This window comes from Pteropus medius, unplaced genomic scaffold (genome assembly GCF_902729225.1).
Source record: "Pteropus medius unplaced genomic scaffold, Ma_sr-lr_union100, whole genome shotgun sequence".
NCBI classification, from domain to species: domain Eukaryota; kingdom Metazoa; phylum Chordata; class Mammalia; order Chiroptera; family Pteropodidae; genus Pteropus; species Pteropus medius.
This window is the reverse complement of record NW_024354875.1, coordinates 32,907,594-32,925,890: the sequence shown is the minus strand read 5'-3', so window position 1 is coordinate 32,925,890 and position 18,297 is coordinate 32,907,594. Positions and strand designations below refer to the sequence as shown.

At 39.5% G+C, this 18,297-nt stretch overlaps 1 protein-coding gene across 7 annotated transcripts in view; it reads right to left on the bottom strand.

Moving 5' to 3' along the window:
• The window catches only part of RAPGEF4 (Rap guanine nucleotide exchange factor 4), a 259,909-nt gene that overhangs the window by 70,695 nt on the left and 170,917 nt on the right, over positions 1-18,297 (bottom strand). For all 7 annotated transcript variants that reach the window (XM_039855519.1, XM_039855513.1, XM_039855515.1 and 4 more), the window contains 4 exons: positions 8,293-8,346; positions 7,896-8,002; positions 3,903-4,024; positions 2,148-2,331 (listed from right to left, as the gene is read on the bottom strand). In XM_039855519.1, coding sequence (XP_039711453.1) covers positions 2,148-2,331; positions 3,903-4,024; positions 7,896-8,002; positions 8,293-8,346 — 467 coding nt within the window. The remainder of the gene's footprint in view (positions 1-2,147; positions 2,332-3,902; positions 4,025-7,895; positions 8,003-8,292; positions 8,347-18,297) is intronic.

The window sequence follows — 18,297 nt, the reverse complement described above, 5'->3', positions numbered from 1 at the left end:
TCTCCTTATCCATATTGTATTCTATTAACATACACTATGTTTTTCTTTGTAGCATATAATGCATCTGTGATAAAATGATCGCTTGCATAGGTAGTTGTTTATGGTCTGTCTCCTGCACTAGAAGAAAGCTCCAGGAAGGAGATACAACCTTTTAGTCAATGCTGCAGCCTTAGCAACTGACGTAGTTAGTATCAGGAACAAACTAGGTATTCAATAAACATTGGTTAAAGGAATAAATGGATGCCTGAAGTAAAATGAGATATGTTTTTGCCTTTAAGAAACTCACAGTTCACGGCAATGTTTCTCAACTGGGGCATTATTTCCAGGACAGCTCCTTAATTTCGTAGGGTTGTAGGAACGGGGTGAGGGGTTAGCACACCTTGGTCCCAGCCACCGTCCAGTGTATGCCAGCAGTGCACCTCCTCAGGCACTGGGATAACCAAAACACCCTCTATATCTCCAAATGCCCCTGGAGGGGCTGTCCCAACTCTGATTCAGAAGCACTGCACTGTGCTGGCATAAATGAAAGTGGCAGCAAGAACATCAAGAAAGGGACGGATCCAAAAAATGCTGAAGAAGTAAAAACAATGGACAATGGGAAAGGGGCGTGGAGAAGAGAGAAGGGAAGCAGTCTGACAGGACGGAAAGCACGGCTGAGAATGATGGTGGTCATTTGAGTTCTCTAAGCTCTGGGGATTCTTTTGTGTCCCCTTAGCCACCCACCCCAATGATCCTTTAGGGCAAATAAAGCATAAATTAACTGGGAAGATTTCTTGGAGGCTACTCATGATTAGGTCAGCAAAGCTCTCACTCTCTGTTTGATATTTGGGATTTTACGGTAAATTTTTTGTTTGAAGAAAGGAAATTTTCTGGCAATAAATAAATAAATAAATAAATAAATAAATAAATAAATAAATAAATATTTGAGGCTACGGGAGCTGAAAACCATAGTTCTAGAGTTAAGGTTGATGGTGCCAACTGGGGTGAGAGGAGGCCTTTAACTACAAGGTGGGGGACAGTAAACTCAAGAGAAAGTTTTGACAAAAGGGACAGGGGTGTGACAAAAAAAATGAAATATGTGGATAAGCAGCACTTTGTGGCACTGAGGAAGGGCGAGTAAAACGAGAAGAATCCTGCGGGAAGGAAATAAAGGTGCGCTGAGAGGCTACTGTGAGTTGGTGTGACGGGAGGACACTGGGGAAGCTGGCCTGAAAGACACCTTGCTCTTGGAAACTGCCCAGTGGTCACACAAGATATGTAAAGTTTAACACTCTTGTCGGGACCTGCTTGTAAATGGAGGCCGGCCAAGCCAGTGACTCAGAGTCGACATGCACAGCTGGCTGGCACTGGTTGCAGGGTGGAGGGCAATCTCTTTTCCAGTAGAAAGACATAAGCCTGTATGTGGTGGTTACAGAACCAAGTGCCAAGTCATCCCTTGTTGAAAAGGTTTCCCTGAGATTGAGACCGTGGCATATGGTTCTTTGTATGCCCCATAGCAATTAGTAGAGCTCCCTGAACAGGAGCGGGGCTCAATATCTTCTTTCTGAATTGATCTGATTAAACACTTCAGAGTCCTCAACTTCAGTTGCTGAGCTGCTACTGAAGGCGAGGTGGGTTTTAGCTGAGATGAAAGGGAGAGAGCACCTCACCAGCTGAATGGGAGGCCTTGAAGCATTAATCGAGCAGTGGTATTCTCTTATGTGTCTTTAAGCTAAAGAGCAGAGGGTTCAGAATGAGGTGAAGAGATGTGATGAGCAAATGAATTCTTGCAAGCACAGGCATAGGTCTATGGTTCTGACAACTTCTGTCTCATTGCATTAAGAAGAAGGAAGCTGTGGTGGTCGAGCACACAAACAGCAGTTTGTTTGTCATTGACCATGGACTATTTAATATATGATCTTGGTTTTGCCATCCAGAGCCAACCACTAAAAATCTCTATGTATTTATTGCATGCAAAATGAAAATGGAGTTAACTGGCTCAAAAATAAAATAGAAAAGAGACAAACAATGCTGTGTCACCCTTCAGAGTCTCTCCTGTGGCCCTGGGTGAGGCCAGGACTTTTGAAATCAGCCTCTCTTCCCCCTGCCCAGGCATGCAAGCCTGCGCACTGCCTGGTCCCGGTGACCTGCCCAGCGTTCTCACTCACGGTTTGCGGAGGATCATCCTCATGTGGGCGTCAGGACCCGTCTGTGATAGCAGAAGCATGGTATCCTGGAGCTCCTCATCGCACTCCTTCTTCTCCTCCTCAGTAGGCAATGGGGCATCCTCGTGCTCGTCATCCAGAAATCGATAAAATAAATATTTGTCTTGGAAATGATGCTCCTGGTCCACTATGGGAAACATTGAGGCAAGTGTCAGCTCTTACTCCTTTGCCTCCCAGCCTCGGTTACCAGAAACAAATAGATGGTGTCAGGCAAGACAGCCAAGTGGCAGCAAAGGGATGAGACTCCTCATCCTTCTCACTATGCCTCGCCCACAGCTGTGCAACAGAAGACATGACCTCCTGGCTGCAGTCACACACCTCACAGCTCTCTCTGACCCACCCATCTCCTGGGCTGTCCTAGGACTCTTATGTCAACCTGCCAACTTGTCTGAGATGAGCACTCTGACCAGCAAAAACTGCCTTGGGGACATTTTTTAGCATGTGGGACATAGATTTCAAACAGGAAAATAACCAACTGCAAGATCATGTCCTATAATAGTTTTTGAAAGTACAGGATTTAAAGAACACTACATTGTCAGGATCGGAATTCATGTTTTTCTTTCTATATGCACTGATTATAAATATGCCTGTCTGCACTTAAAAAAAAAGTTAGAATAAAATTGTTTGAACAAAAGTAACTAGACCAAGCTTCTAGGTCATATACCCTTAGAAGGATCTTATGGTAATTTCCTTCCAGTTCTTATTTTAAAAAGTTTTTTCTCTCCTTTTCCTCTAAACAAAGAGAGATCTCAGAAAGGCAAAGTCAATAAACTTGGCTCAGACACCCTCATCAACATGTCTTAAAGCTTTTAAGTTCTTTTTCAGGTGGAGGCATCAACACTGTCAAAAGATAAAGAGAAGTGGTAGATTCTTGCTACTCAAAATGTGATCCCAGAAGAGTGGCAACAGCAGCATCAGGGAGCATATTAGAAATGCAGTCCCTTGGGACCCATCCCAGACCTGCAAAATCTGAATTTTAAGAAGTGTCCCAGGTGATCTGTATACATGTTAAAGTCTGAGAAACATTGGTAAGACCATCAGTAGATGCCCAGGTGCTGGTAAATTAAATGAATGATTTTAATAATTTGCCGGTTTGGAAAAATGTTCTTCTCACAAATGGCATGAGAAGTTCAACCATGGTTACACTCTAGTCCTGAATATCTCCTCAGCTCAAGTACAGCCCCTGCAGATAACAGGGGCCACAGTGGCCGAGCACATCCCTGATTTTAAATATGGTCGTCCTGTGAGTGTACAAATTGGCACTCCCAGATAACACCATGGTTAAAAGGTAGCTTCTGAATTCATTGCTTCTTTCATGTCATCAGCCCAGCCACACATTTCACTGCTTGCTCTTCATTCTGCCCCTGCACCAGGATTGCTAAGCAATGTTCAAATTTAATCACACTACCAATGAACCGTGAATGCAAACTAATAAACATAATTGGAACTGATGCACTTGGGTTGCGATTTCATTTTCCCTTCACACAGTCTCCCAAGTTAAGAAGATACAATAGTGGAACACAGTAGTCAATAGCATCCACTCGCTGCATTTGTATTGCTAAATGAAGATGCTAGCTCGGCGGGTCCCTAAAGGGATCGTAATTCTTTCTTGCTCATTTGGGAGTTCAGCAACAACTTACCCAGGGAAACGCACTTAGCATTTCTTGAGGGTTTTCCAGGGACTGTGGCTCATCTTACCGTGGTTGAGAACACCGTCCTCCACCAAGACTTGCCACATGCCAACAGCTTGAGTTCGGGAGTGAACACATGGAGTCTGCTGCAGCATCCAGTCGACCAGCTCGGTGCCCACACAGCATTGTCTAAGGGGAGGGACACAAAGGAAGAGAATTTACCCCCTTGCAGGTGAAGATGTCTCTTTCGAGAGGCGATCCTCCAAAAGAGCTAGTGCTCTTCCACCACAGGAGGTCTCAGGGCAAACAAAGCACCACACAGCCCGGCCTCAGGTTCTCGAACTCTTGTACAAACCAATAAAACCACTCCACTCATGAGAGGACCCTCTAAGCAAGGCTGGCTGAACGATAGAGCATTATGAGTTGTAGCACCAGGGGAGACTGAAGGGCTGCTGGACAGGGAGCATTATCTGGCAAGCTAAAGATCGCAGGGCCAGAAACTCTCTCGTCTGGCATCTGTCCCAGAAAAGCTCAGTGTAAAATGAAGGCAAAGCAAAATTCTGACTTCCTTCACCTGAGCTTTGTGAGGAATGAGTTAATGTTTGTGAGGCACTCAGAGGTGCTCCATGAAAGGCTCTGTATAAGTGCAAAATTATATAGCACTTTATATTTTCAAGTAATACTACTGATCTTCCTCAGAGGGGTGTTGGGAGAAACAAGCAATTAGTGATGCAAATCTCCTAGAAATAAGTTCTATGTAATGAGCATCAGCACTTCTACAGAACATGTCATCTGAAGAGCTCCAAATGCTTTCTGTATAGTCACACATTCACCCCTAAGATGCCCCTCGTGGTAAGTTGGTCAGGATGGGGAAATTACATGCATTAGTTAGGAAACATAATTATACACACACAGAGGAAACACTAAAACCTTCAGTGGAGTGAGGAAGAAGGGCAGGTGTCCATGGCATGACGGTTCAAGGGAGGAAATAGAATCTTTAAGTCTTAGGGATGAATCCCAAGGGACAATGGAACGGGCAGGAAGTCACAGATCTGCCAGCTGCCTGCAGCTGGGTCTGAGTTCCTGGTGGCCTCCCTCCCATGCTCTGAGGCATGGGCTGAGGCTGGATCAAGCCCGGGGAGCTCCTCTCTAGTTTGCAATGGAAGAGATTCCTGGTGCTGTGGCACTTTAGGAAGAGGCTTAGCCTGGGAGGAGTCATGAAATATAGCACCAAGTCTGTGACTTACTAGCTATGTGATTTTGGCCATATTGCTTTAACTCTCTGGTTCTCAGTTTCCTCATCTGTAAAAGAAAGGAGGAGGAAAAGATGGCCTCCAAGGCCATTTCCAGTTCAGGAACTCTGAAATCTATCAGAGCTCCTGGGATGTCCTGATTTGGGTCTGATCCTAAAATATTTCACAAGGAGGATGTATTGAGATGGCTATTATATTTCCAGGACTGCTCTGATTACAGTCTATACTCACGTATTAGAGCTGCAATGGGCAAAGAGGCCCCTAGTTATCATTCATTCTGAACCAAACTTATGTCCTGTCAAAATATTCCTCTTCTAATCTAAGAATTTATTAATGGGAAAGGTCTTCTAAAAATATAAAAAAGCAATCTTATGTGGTTTTTAATTCAAGGGTTACCTTTAGTAAAAAGAGCACATGGAATTGAGATGATCCCAGATCATCTGGGCCCTGGTACAGGGTATAATAAGAATCCTACAGTCAGAATACAGAACAAAGATACACAGCTGTGCCACTTGTAGCTGATGGAATCACTCAGTTGCCTCTCTGTTAACGATCCCTAGCCACTTTAGAATTGACAGCCGATCTCTAGTATAGTGATTACTGGGAATGATACTGTGTCTGGGAGATTTTAACCCCCTAATACTGCAGCAATGATATAATGGGGTGAGGAGCAGGAGGGAGGATGAGGTTGTAACTGGGAATAAGATCTGGGACAAGGAACTCAAACTGTTCTGCAGAAAAAAGAAATCATGCCTCTGACTTCCAGTTGAGTCGATGGGTCATTACCAACAGATCATTAATTTGGTCATAGGGTGTGGAATAGACATAACACCTATATTTCAGGGGTTTAAAAACTTAGTCTATGGAGCAAGGAAGAGATTATGTTTTCTGACTTCTAGTTTCCATTATTTGTCACCAAAGATGACATATTTTAATGAAATTTCCCTAATGTAAGTCAACACTTATGAAAGCATAATCACATCTTAAATTAAGAGAAGAAATAATAAAACTTTAAAAAGAAAAATTTCCTTTAGCCATATGAGATTTTGAAATCCATTTAATGAGTTAAAGACGTTGAACACTCTCTTTGGAACGTGTGATCACAATTTTTTTTTAAACTTCTACTTCCCTTAAAATTATAGTGATGTGTAGGGACCACAGACTCCAAAAAGAATGAGCTTTCAGGGCTGGAGGAGAGGACCTCCAAATGTAATCATCCAAAATGGCAGTAAATAGGAACATTGAAAGGGCTAGCTGAACAATCTGTCTTAAGAGCTGAAATAGCTGTGTACTAAAAGGAATATACTACTGGTAAGATCCCATTTCTGAAATTTTATCAAGAAGAGGCCAGTCTAAACGTAGAAAATAAAATGTCCATTTTGGTCACGACAAATGCAAGCAGAAGAGTGTTAGTTTGCATGGAATGCAAAAAAAAAAAGTGATCCGAAGAGGAAAAATTTGCAATGTCTTTCCATCTCTGTCCTTAGGAAAGAGACTGGATTTTGAGGCATATACACTTGTTATAGTGAACTGTATAATTTTACAAAATCTATAATAGTTGAAAGTCACTAGAAAGATATATGTCCTTCATGGGAACTTGAAAATGTGTATTCTGGCTTTTCACTGTGTCTTATGAATTTGGTTCATGTGAATCAAATGGGTTTGGACTCATGCCAGGTCTGTGGGTTCTTAGGTCATGTCTACGCTAAATGGGAGAGGGAGCCTGATGGCTGAAAGAGGGCTGTGGATCTGAACGACGGGTGCAGGGAGAGAGCATGAAGGCTCGTGTGCCATAGACAGGCCACTCCGCTTCCTAAACCCTTACTGAATTGATAAAATCAAAAGTTAAAGATTAAACATAATTCTTAGTTGACTCACCATGGTTCAGTCGTCTCAGAAAGTTCAATTAAATCATGCGACTCCAGTCTTTAACATTTTTTAACTCTAGTGACAGCTATAATGAGTTTTTAATAATATATGATTATAGACGTGACATGGTGTTGCATATCTTACTATATACATAATAGAATAAAATATACATTAGAAAATAAACTCTGTAAAGGACATTGTATATATTTTTTCACTCCAGTATCCTTAGAGCTTGGAACATAATAGTGCCTGGTAGCCAGTAGGTACTTAATAAATTTATGGAATAAATAAATAATATAATGAATAAAAAGATCACTGAACTTGGAAATCAATGAAACTTGGTGACAAATAATGGAAATTAGAAGTCAGAAACCATAATCTCTTCTTGCTCCATAGTACTAAGTCTTAAACTCCTGAAATATAGATGTTATGTCTATTCCAAACCCTATGACACAAATTGGCTCTGCCGCTCACTTAGATTTACGACTTGGACAAGGGAAACTATTTAATCTCTCTGAGCCTCAGTTTTATTATCTGAAAAATAGCTATACACCTACCTAGTAGGTTGTGGTGAAGATGTGATAACATATAGGAAGCGACCTGGTACAAGGCTTCAAGAATACGTGCTCAGCAAACGTTAGTTGACTCTCATCTAAATATAGTAGTTTTCCTAAAAAATACTAGTGAAAAGAAATACAAAGTTTTCTTGTTTGTTCATTACAAACCAATGTCCAAGCAAATTAATTTAGGAATAACTGCTGGAAATATTAAGGATAATTAAAGTTAAGTGGCATCTAAGACAAGTTTAGATCTTCCAGAACCTGTAGGATTTACAAAACATGCTGCCTACAGATGAAAAACAGGGGCACGCAAGTTTGTTCCAATTTCACTAAATATGAACCTGTAGGGACTGTAGCCTTTAAAATTACTGTACATACCTGTATGTCTTTAGGTGGTATTTTCTATCTCGTATCATGTGAGGTGCTCGAGAGAGAATGGCATTTCGTAAAATTTTTCCAGCCCTGAGGATCTTCTCTGAAGGGACCTAGATTTTAATCAGGTAGAAGGGGAAGAGAAGGAACAGTTTATAGAAGTAAAACAAACCAGATGAATCCTTAAATCACTTTTCAATCTGACTCTGGCTCGAAAAATACAACTCATACATTTACATTGTTCACCTGTGTGACATGTCACTGTTTTAGGTTGAGAACCGTGGCACACTGAATATTTATTGTCTCTAGAAAATGTATCTGAGGTTGCCTGATAGGATGCTCTTACATATGGACCACTTCCAGTGGTTACTGATGGCTCATCAACCCACCTACATCCCATTACCTTGGTAATGGTGTTAGCAGGACGAAGAGGAACGTGAGGTTCAATGAGAGGTGTCTGAAAAATAAAATGTTAAAGCAAAAGAAAATTAAACAAAAAGTTCACTAAAGAAAATTATGGGTTGGGGCATAATAAGAAACATCCATTTTTATAAAACTCAAAATAGAATTTAAAAAAACAAGAGATAAAATCTGCCTACAGAACTTGAATGCATAGGCATTCAAAAGGCAAAATTACAACATTCAATTTGCCAAAATTTAAATTTAAATTATTAAAAATAAAAAAGAAACAGAAATGATTAGATGTTTGTAGGCTTCATGAGGGGAACTGACATCTACTCAAAGCATAACAAACATCAGAGCAGAGGAAAAAGCAAAACAAGATAAACATGAATAGAGATTAAAATGACCTTTCTCAGAGGATAGGGATAAAGTACTGATTTAGGATGGAAATGAGCAATTTCATCCTCTCTTATGTAGTTAAGATTCTTTTTCTGATATTTGTGTTTTTAGAAAGTTTTAATTTTTAAATGATGCTTCTTGGTGGTTGTACACATTCAAGTTCCTAGAGCCCACTGGGGCAGCTCAGGTACCTTCTCTCTCATTTGCAAGATGGTGTACAGCTCAGGCTTCTGGGACTGTCAGAACAGATCTGCATAAAGCTCCTGTCATTATCCACATTCTTCAGATGAAGGTGCTGGATTGAAATCCCAGGGAAATGACTTGCTCCACAGCTACACATTGAGTCCCCTAGCCCTACCAACATCCCTTCTCTCTCTTCCTCTGAAATATCTGGTAGTGGCATTTCCCAAAGGTGGTGGTAGAACTCAATATTACACTGTTTATGTCACTTCCAGAACATTAAAAGAAAAAGGTGGTAGGTTTATTTATGAGGTTGGAGTAGGCAGAATTAATGGTTCCCCAAAAGATGTCTATGTTCTTATCCTCAAGGCCTGTGAATATACTAGATTACATGGCAAAAGGGACCCTGTAGATGTGATTAAGTTAAGAATCAAACTGGGAGGTTACCCTGGTGTTTCCAGGTGGGTGCAATGGAATCATATAAGTCTTTACAAGATGGAGGAAGGAGGCAGAAGAGTTAGTACCAGAAAAATAGCAGACTGAGTAGGACATAGCCCAATTTATGGGCTTTGATGATGGAAGAGCCAAGGGATGAGAGAAGCCTCTAGAAGATGACGATGGCAAAATAATATATAGATTTTCCCTCAGAGCCTCCAGAAGGAACTGACCTGCTGACACCTTGATTTTAGCCCAATGAGACCCATTTTAGACTTCTAAACTATAGCACTGTAAGGTTATTAGTTTCAATTTAAGCCACTAAGCTCATGGCAATTTGTTATAGCAGTCACAGAAAACTAATACAAAGATTATTATTCTTCATACTAAAAACCCTACTTTTTCCAAATAGAAGCCATTACATCGAAAATAAATTGGTAGGTTTCCCTCTAGTCCTAATTAAAAAACAAAACAAAACAAAACAAAACATAATTGATGGGGGGAAATAAAAGTCAACATCAAGTTAAAATACTTTATGTACCTAAATACAAATATACATGTATAAACATATATCTTCCTTTTTATCGATGATACATTTCAGATGGGTTGATGCTTTTAATATTATAATAGCATTAAGGAAAAAAATGAAAACAATACTAAGCTTTAAGAAAAGAATAAGTGAAACACAGATTTATTTAGTGTGATTGAAATCTCACTGAACTTACTTAAAAATTTTCATCACCTCACTGGCATCCAACAGACTTTTTTTTCCTCTTAAAATCACTGGGGCACAGGTGTCAAGCAATATTATAGTATTTTAGCAGCAGACTGTATACAGCCAGCATAGACCAAGGAATTTCAATCTGATCCAATTCAATAGTAGCTTTAAATAGAGACCAACTTTGCCCTGAGATAGACTGTGCTCCATTATGGTAGACCTTTCAATAGGAGAAGGACCATGGATGCATGAATTACCTGTGCTTGTACCACCTCCTCAGAAAAGACAGAGAGATTTCTGTGATGCTAAATCCCCCCAAGAAAGGCTCCAAAGTGCCAGACCAGCACGCACCAGGACCCTGGAAATGTGTGCAGTTAAAACATCCTGATTAATTCAGGATTGTGAATTCCTAGTACCCATGCATCCTGCCTCCTCACACTACATGGGTTGGCTTCCGTGTATAGGACTGTGCCTGGTTATGTATCCAAGTTGTAGAAGCCTCTGGTGATTCTTGAAAATAATAGTAGAAACCCATTTCTTCTTCCTGTCTTGGAAGAAAGATATGCAGGCATACGTGGTCTAAAGTAGATGTGGGATTAGCTTCTGAGGTAATCTTTTCTTTCCTATAAAAAAGCAACTTTCCTTTATAGTAGGTTCTGAGAGGCTGGCTGAGCCAGAGGTCAAGAAGATGTCCAAGTTTGAGGATTACTGATGAATGTTTATTTTCATTAGGTATAATGAAACATTATTTGAAAATTCCATCTTTTTGTTTGTTTCTACAGAAATGGCTGTATTTTAACAAAATGCTAATGAGTGGTCCCTAGTTTAGTTAATTTTGTTTTATAGTTCCCTTTTTGGTCCCTGGGAACCCTGAGAAGAAAATGTCATAAAAGCAGAGGAAGCATCAAGCTTCCATCAGAATTGTTCTTTTGATTTGCAACCTCTAAAGGGGTAAAATGTATGCAAGGTTGTCTTTTAGCTAGATAATTCTAGTACCAGCTCCAGGAACAGGAGGCTGTTTAATTTGTGAAAGGCAGCATTCTTAAAACCTTCTCTGACTCAAAGATGTATGTTTGAGGGCAACATGATGAATGGAGGCTTTGAGAAGGAGGCAGTCCCTTTATTTATTTATTATTATTATTTTTTAATATTTTATTTTTTTTATTTTCCTCCTCCCCTTTCCCTTCTGGTAACCACTAGTTTATTGTCCATGTCCATGAGTCTCTGTTTGTTTGTCCTGTTCATTTGTTGCTTTTAGGTTTATATCCCACATATGTGATATCATGTGATTTTCAACCTTTTCTGTCTGGCTTATTTTGCTTAGTATGATTATTTCAGAGTCCATCCATGTTATTGCATATGGCAGTATTTCATCTCTTCTTATGGCTGAGTAATATTCCATTGTACATATGTACCATAGCTTCTTTAGCCAATCATCTATGTAGGACACTTCGGTTACTTCCATATCTTGGCCACTGTGAATAATGCTGTTATGAACATCGGTGTGCATATATCTTTTTGAATATGAGTTTTCAAGTCTTTGAGGTAAATACCCAGTAGAGGGATTGCTAGATCATATGGTAGGTCAATTCTTACTTTTTCGAGGAACCTCCAAACCACTTTCCGTAGTGGCTGTACCAATTTGCAGTCCCACCAGCAGTGGGCAGTCCCTTTATTTAAATAAAATCTCCAAGCAGGGTGAAAGCAGGGGACATTTTATTTGGGGGAAATAAAAATTTGTCTTTAAAAGGAACACTGTATTCAGTTAGGCAAACTCCTATGTTCTAGCAGCCATATGTTGTGAGAGAGAGGGCATTTGTGACAGGTAGGCTAGGTGCCTGGGAAGTAGTCCCTAGTTAATGCCTGTCCAGGGACCCCTCCATTGCGAATGTGGCTTTATTGCTTTTGTATCTGCTTATTTATTTCCTTTTTGGTCTCCCTTGGCCTTCAAGTAAAGTTGAGAATTTTACTTTACCTGTCAATGAGAAAAAATTTATATTTTATAAATGATCAGGTTAAACAGGACAAGGAAAGAAGCACCAGGGTAATATTAGTGAGAATGAAGACGAGAAAAGCAGCCCTAAAGGCAACACCAAGCATTTCCTGTGACAGGCCCTTTATACGTGTTGTCTGCACATGTGTCGTTATATGTGTCATCTCCTTATTTTATTATTACTCTCATTTTTTATTTCGGAAACTGAGGCCAGAGACACATAGTGACCGAGCTTCCAGTTACTAACTGGAAGAGCTGGAAGTTGAATCCATTTCCGTGTCTGTGCTGCAGATACAATGACCCTATTCACCTGTTCTTTCCTTCTAGAGATATTTTTGTGCACTCTTCGGAAGAGTTTGTATTGTTTGACCCAAGTGCATTGAGAAAAAACCATTTAGTCCTAGTGTATCAGCTATCAGATTCGATCTTAAGAGTTTTCAGCAATAAATACAATGACCTACTGAAATGATAGCACCATGCATCATGGTTGGTCTGAATTAACTAATTTTAAGTGAATAAATCTGAAATGTAACATTGTGTAAATTTAAGGGGGTAAACAGTGTTATAGCAGTGTTACTTTGATACGTTTATATATTATAAAAAGATTGCTGATCTAGTAATATTTATCACCTTACATAATTATAGTACAATATTATTGTCTAAATCGGGAATACCAAACCCTCAGTCTGCAGACCAGTCCATGGCCTGTTAGGAATCGGGCCGCACAGCAGGAGGTGAGCAGCGAATGAATAAGTGAAACTTCTTCTGTATTTGCAGCCTCTCCCCAGCACTAGCATCACCACCTCATCCTCGCCTCAGATCATCAGGCCTTAGATTCTCATAGGAGCATCAGTCCCTGGTGCCAAAAGGTTGTGGACGCCTCGTTTATATTCATTATACTGTGCATGAGATCTCTACGATTTATTTACTACTTGTTACAAGTTTGTGCCCTTAAATGCCATCCTTCTTATCACCCCCTGCCCAAACCCCTGATAACCTCCATTTTACTGTTTTTTACAGGTTTAACTTTTTTAGATTCCACATATAAATGATATCATACAGTTTTTTGTCTTTCTCTGTCTGACTTTATCTTTAGCGTTATGTGGTCAAGGTCTATCCATCTGGCGTTATGTTGTCACCAATGGAAAGATATCCTCCATTCTCATAGCTGAATAATATTTCACTGTGTATATACGCCACATCTTTTTTATTCTCATGTTTATCTCAGCATTATTCACAATAGTCAAGATATAGAAACAATTCAAATACCCATCAACAGATGAATGTATGAATTAACTTTAAAAAGCAACTTTGTGACAATAAAACATTTGGTATTGAGGAACTGCCCTACTAGGGATAAGACAAATATACCAGAGACATGGGTATCGGTCAAAGTCTGAGCAGGAAAGTGGAAACTACAGAGGGAATTTAAGAGGGAGGTGAGACCCTCCTACATCCAATTTCCCTCCAGCCAGAAGCCAGACAAATAAGGAAAAGAATTTCATTTTATAAATAATTAAACAGAAGAGAGAAAGAAGTCACATAGTAATATTAGCAAGATGATCAAAGCTAGAAAACCAGCCCTAACAGCAAAACCAAGGCCGGAGGAGCCTGGAAAACACTCCACAGAGGTCAGCTTCCTTGTGGCACAGCACAGGAAGGGCAAAGAATTGCTCTGAGGACCAATAGGCCCAGGAATGGCACAGTAGGGTGGTTGCAGTGGCCACAGAGTGGGGGTGGAGCTGCCACATCTACCTCTTAGCTCTCTCACCTATTCCATGTCCCCCAGGAACTCTCCCTGTTGAGTTATAGACAAGGAAGGTGGAGTGGGCGAGCACAGAATGAGCCTACATTAATGCTTTCTTGGTGTGTTTCCTAGAGTGGCCCTGTGTTTTGACCTATAGCCAGAAAACATATCACAAATGGGCCCTAAAAGGAGCGGACCCTTCTCCAGTAAAATTTCATACATTTCAACACATCAATCATGTGTTGAGGATAAAAATCCTTCCTCCCTACCTGGGCATGAAAGAATCTAAATTGGGCTAGGAAAATATGATCCTAAAAAGCTAGGCAGAGAGAACAGATAAAGGCAGAGGTATTCAGCTTTCTCTCCGCTTTTCTTGGCTTTCTCCACTGAAGACTTCCCTTAGGATTGACCGTAATTGGTTTTTGTTTGTTTCTGGAGAGGGAATGCATTCTACTGCGTTTTATTATGTTTCCATTACTACTGAAAAGGAGAAACAGTAAGGGAAATATTCCTTTTTGCACCAGAGCCAATTCAGAAATACTAATCAGGTGATGAAAAATATGAATTTATCCTCCATTACAAGATGCACAATAACTCCCCAGTAGATTATAATGAGGTATAAGGCACTGTAATAGGCTTCATGAAAAACCATATTCAAGCCCTTTTGAAAGCAGTTAATTCTTTTTACTCAAGTATTTGCTCACAGAAGCCTTTTGCAAGGCACAATATTTTAAGCCAAGAGATAAGAATAACAAGCTGGATTGGGACACAAAGCTCGTGGCAGAACTCTGGCAACTCAGTGCAATAAAAAGTCATATAAGTCCACATCCAATTTAATTCAAGTATTTAATGAAGGTGCATTGTGTACAGAGCAATGTGCTAGGCTATAGCAAAAGACTGATAAAGTGCGTAGTCAAATGAGCTCTTGAGTGCATTGGGAAAGCAAAAGTTCTACGGGTTAAACAATTAGTGAGACAATATAAAATAAAAGCAACAACATTCTGGATTTCGAATTCCCCCTTTCTTATTTCAGGTGAGGAAATCTTTAGGAAGTAGGGAGAATAATATTCAATTTTTTAGTGAAAATGATATACTTTTAGGAGTTACATTCCCTTGTTTTGGCATTTTGGAATAATACAACTAAGGTCTTAGAAATGTATGCCTCATTCTTGTAATAAGTATCATCAATGTCATCACTCTTTGGTTGACCAGATGAAATTAAAGGCTAAGTCAGACTCACAGACAGATTTCACCACTCTGAAATAACTATGTAACTTTTTCCATTTATTAAATAATGGAAAAATCATCTATAGCCCTCCTCTTTGGCTTCCATCTGCAGGCTTTTTTTTTTTTTCTTTTAAGTTTTTCCACATTCAAAAATTGGCTTATAGTGAGCCAATTACCAGTTTTAGCTTCCGCATGTAAAGAGATTGAAAGTTGTCATTCCCATTCTTACAATAAGAAAGTACTGAACAAAGTGAAAACAATGACTTCTCTGAGGCCCATCAGAGAACGGAGGTTGCAGAGCAAACTGCCCTGAAATCTGGAGAGACGAGGGATCCGGAGAGTTTCAGCTGAGATTGGCTTACTGAGAACAGAAGCCACTAACTGGTAGGAACACTTAAATGGTGTTAAATTAATTAAACAAGGAGGCCATTAGACTTTCCTGTCATGGTGGCCTGTGTAAGCAAACCCAGATCTAACCTGTAAATGTCCCAAGGTTATGGAATTGAAACCTAAGGACAACCAATCACAAACAGCCAACTAGGCTTGAAGCTATAGCCGGTCAATAATTTTTTTACTTTGCTTCTGTCTTTTCTCTATAAAAGAATCTCACTGAGCTCTCGTTGGCCCTGAACCACTTCCAGTGGTGCTGCCAGATTTGAATCAATTTTTGCTCAAATAAACGCTCAAAGTTCTTACTCTGCCTCAGTTTATTTTTTAACAATGGTAATTTTGATGAATTGCTGGAGGCTGAATGTGGAGTAGCTTGAGAGTAAGGAACTCTTATGGTAGGGGCAGTCTCAGATGGGCCCCCACCCTTTTGTGGGTTTTACCTTCTGGAACCCCACCAGGTTCTCTTGATAAAGAGCCAAAAAAGATCTTGTGGCTCTTGTAGGAGGAGGGGAAGAGAAAGCATTGTGAAATACACCCAGAGCATTCTCTATAACAAAGGCCTACTCTCCACAGAAAAGACTTTACTAGAGTCTTAACCCATCTGGGGGAAGGGCGTTTCTCTGACTCTGGTCCTCTCTAGACTTCCTGTCTCATCTAAGCGAGGAAAAAGAAGCTAAGAAATAGTTGTGAAGGTCACAGTGCAGGGACACAGGCCTACTAAATGACTGAGATTTAATTATAAGATTATAGGACACTAACCTTCCCCTACATGCCCTTAACCATGCCAGTATAAAAATAGTGAATTATAGCTGAAAGAGCTGCAGGATGCAGACTCTATCTAAGGAGAAGTTCTTAGGGAAGCCCAAACACAACCAAGCTGACAAAAACAAGGACACTAGAAGAATTTGAACTCTGGCATATATAGCTACAGCAAACATTAAATATAGCCCAACTCCTAGCCAGATTAACATAAAACCTCACACTAATAGCCTATTTCTCTCAGTTCCTCTTCCCTGGTACGTCATGCCTGACTTTCAACTAAAAATTACAAGGCGTGTTAATGGCAAGAAAAAACAGTCTGAAGAGATAAAGTGAACGTCAGAGTCAGACTCAGATATGACACAGATTTAGGAATTGTCAGACAGGAAATTTTAATGATCTATGATTAATATGTTAACTATGGAATACTATTCCATTAATAATACTAATAAAAAAGTAGAAAACATACAAGAATATATTGGGTAATATAAGCAGAGAGATAGAAACTGTAAGAAAGAAATGTTTTCCTTCCCTCTCCTTCCTCTATAGACCAGCAACAGAGAAGGAAGAGCGGAATGGGGATGAGAGTGGAAGAAGGCAGATCACAACCCTCTACCAACTGCTGGAACCACTGGCCCAGTCTCTTCAGAGATTCCACTCCAACAAAAGCTAGAAGTTTAAAAAATGTATCCAGCAAGTTATTTTGTAGATATTAACAAATTGATTCAACAAACATTAACTCAGAATGGATCACAGACCTAAATGTAAAATTATGTAATATAACAACATATTTATATTAATATACTATATAGAATAAAATACAATATACTGAATTATCATGTCATTTAATTCTAATTTGAATAAAAACATGTAAATATCAATTTATTCCATGGATGTCTTCTGTGCTGTGCTAAAGCTGATTCACTAGACTTCAAAGGGAATTTTTCTGGTAAATGATGCAAAATTTGGCTTACAATGCTAGGTTTGGGCTACAAAATGTTTAAAATGAGATTGGCCCGATTATGGACACCCTCTCTGACACAATCTGAGAAGTTGCATAAACCACTTTAAAAAAAAAATGGCCCATTACAAGTGATTTTTCTCTTCCTTGGTGCTTTGAAGATTCGTAATCAATGCATTAAATGAAACAATTTAAAGAACCTTTTGGAGAGATTAGTGATCAGGTAAGGTAGTCCTCAATTTCTTATCTTAAGGGATCTATACTATATGTTTCCTACAGACATCAGCGGTACCCTGAGTTGACCTTTGGGCGCCTCCCCATTCCCTGAGTCTCCGTTACTGCAAACATTTCCCTGCTTGTGCCACAGCTATTCACCTATCTGTTTGTCCAGGTACAATGCGAGCTCTCTAAAATCAAAAATTGTGTTCTCGTTATCGCAGAATCCCTGTGGTGCTTTGTTTATAGAGATTATTCATTAAATATTTATTTGATTAATATGTGGAGAGATCTCTGAGGAGCTTTAATCTGGCGGTAGTATAAAAAGAAAGGGAGCACGGCATAGAGAATGCAGTCAGCAGTAATGTAATGGCTAGGTATAGAGGCAGAGGGAAGAAAGAGTAATCAGGGGGTTCATTTCCTAAACTATATACATGTCTAACCAATGTAGGGTATGCTTGAAACTAATAATAAAATTAAATTAAAAAAAAAAAAGAATGGAAAGAATTTTTTCTCTTTTCATTTCTGAAATTTTAATTTTGCTCTTCTTGGTTAGAATTGGATGTTGGCAAATAATTTGTGGACTATTTTACTTTTGCTTCTTCCTTCCCAGGAATGACATTTCTCTTCCATTCATATCTGTAACAAGGTGTTTTAAGGTTGGAAGAAAGAAACATTGATTTAAAGTTGACATCTTTGTTTCCTTTAGATCAAGGAAGTTCTCAGAAACATTGTCCCAGAGACATGAAACCATTCCTCTCCATCATCTTGACTTCTTATTTTTCCCTTGATAGACCCAAGATCAGTTTTGAGTTTTCACTGTTTTGATAAGTATTTCTGAATGTATTTTGGACAATTTTGAGAATTCATACAAGTGATGGAAACTTCAAGATGCACATACGAACATTCAAAATTCTGCTCATAATTTCAGGGGTTAACAGACTTCCAGAAGTCCATACGCAGATCCTAAATATGAACAGT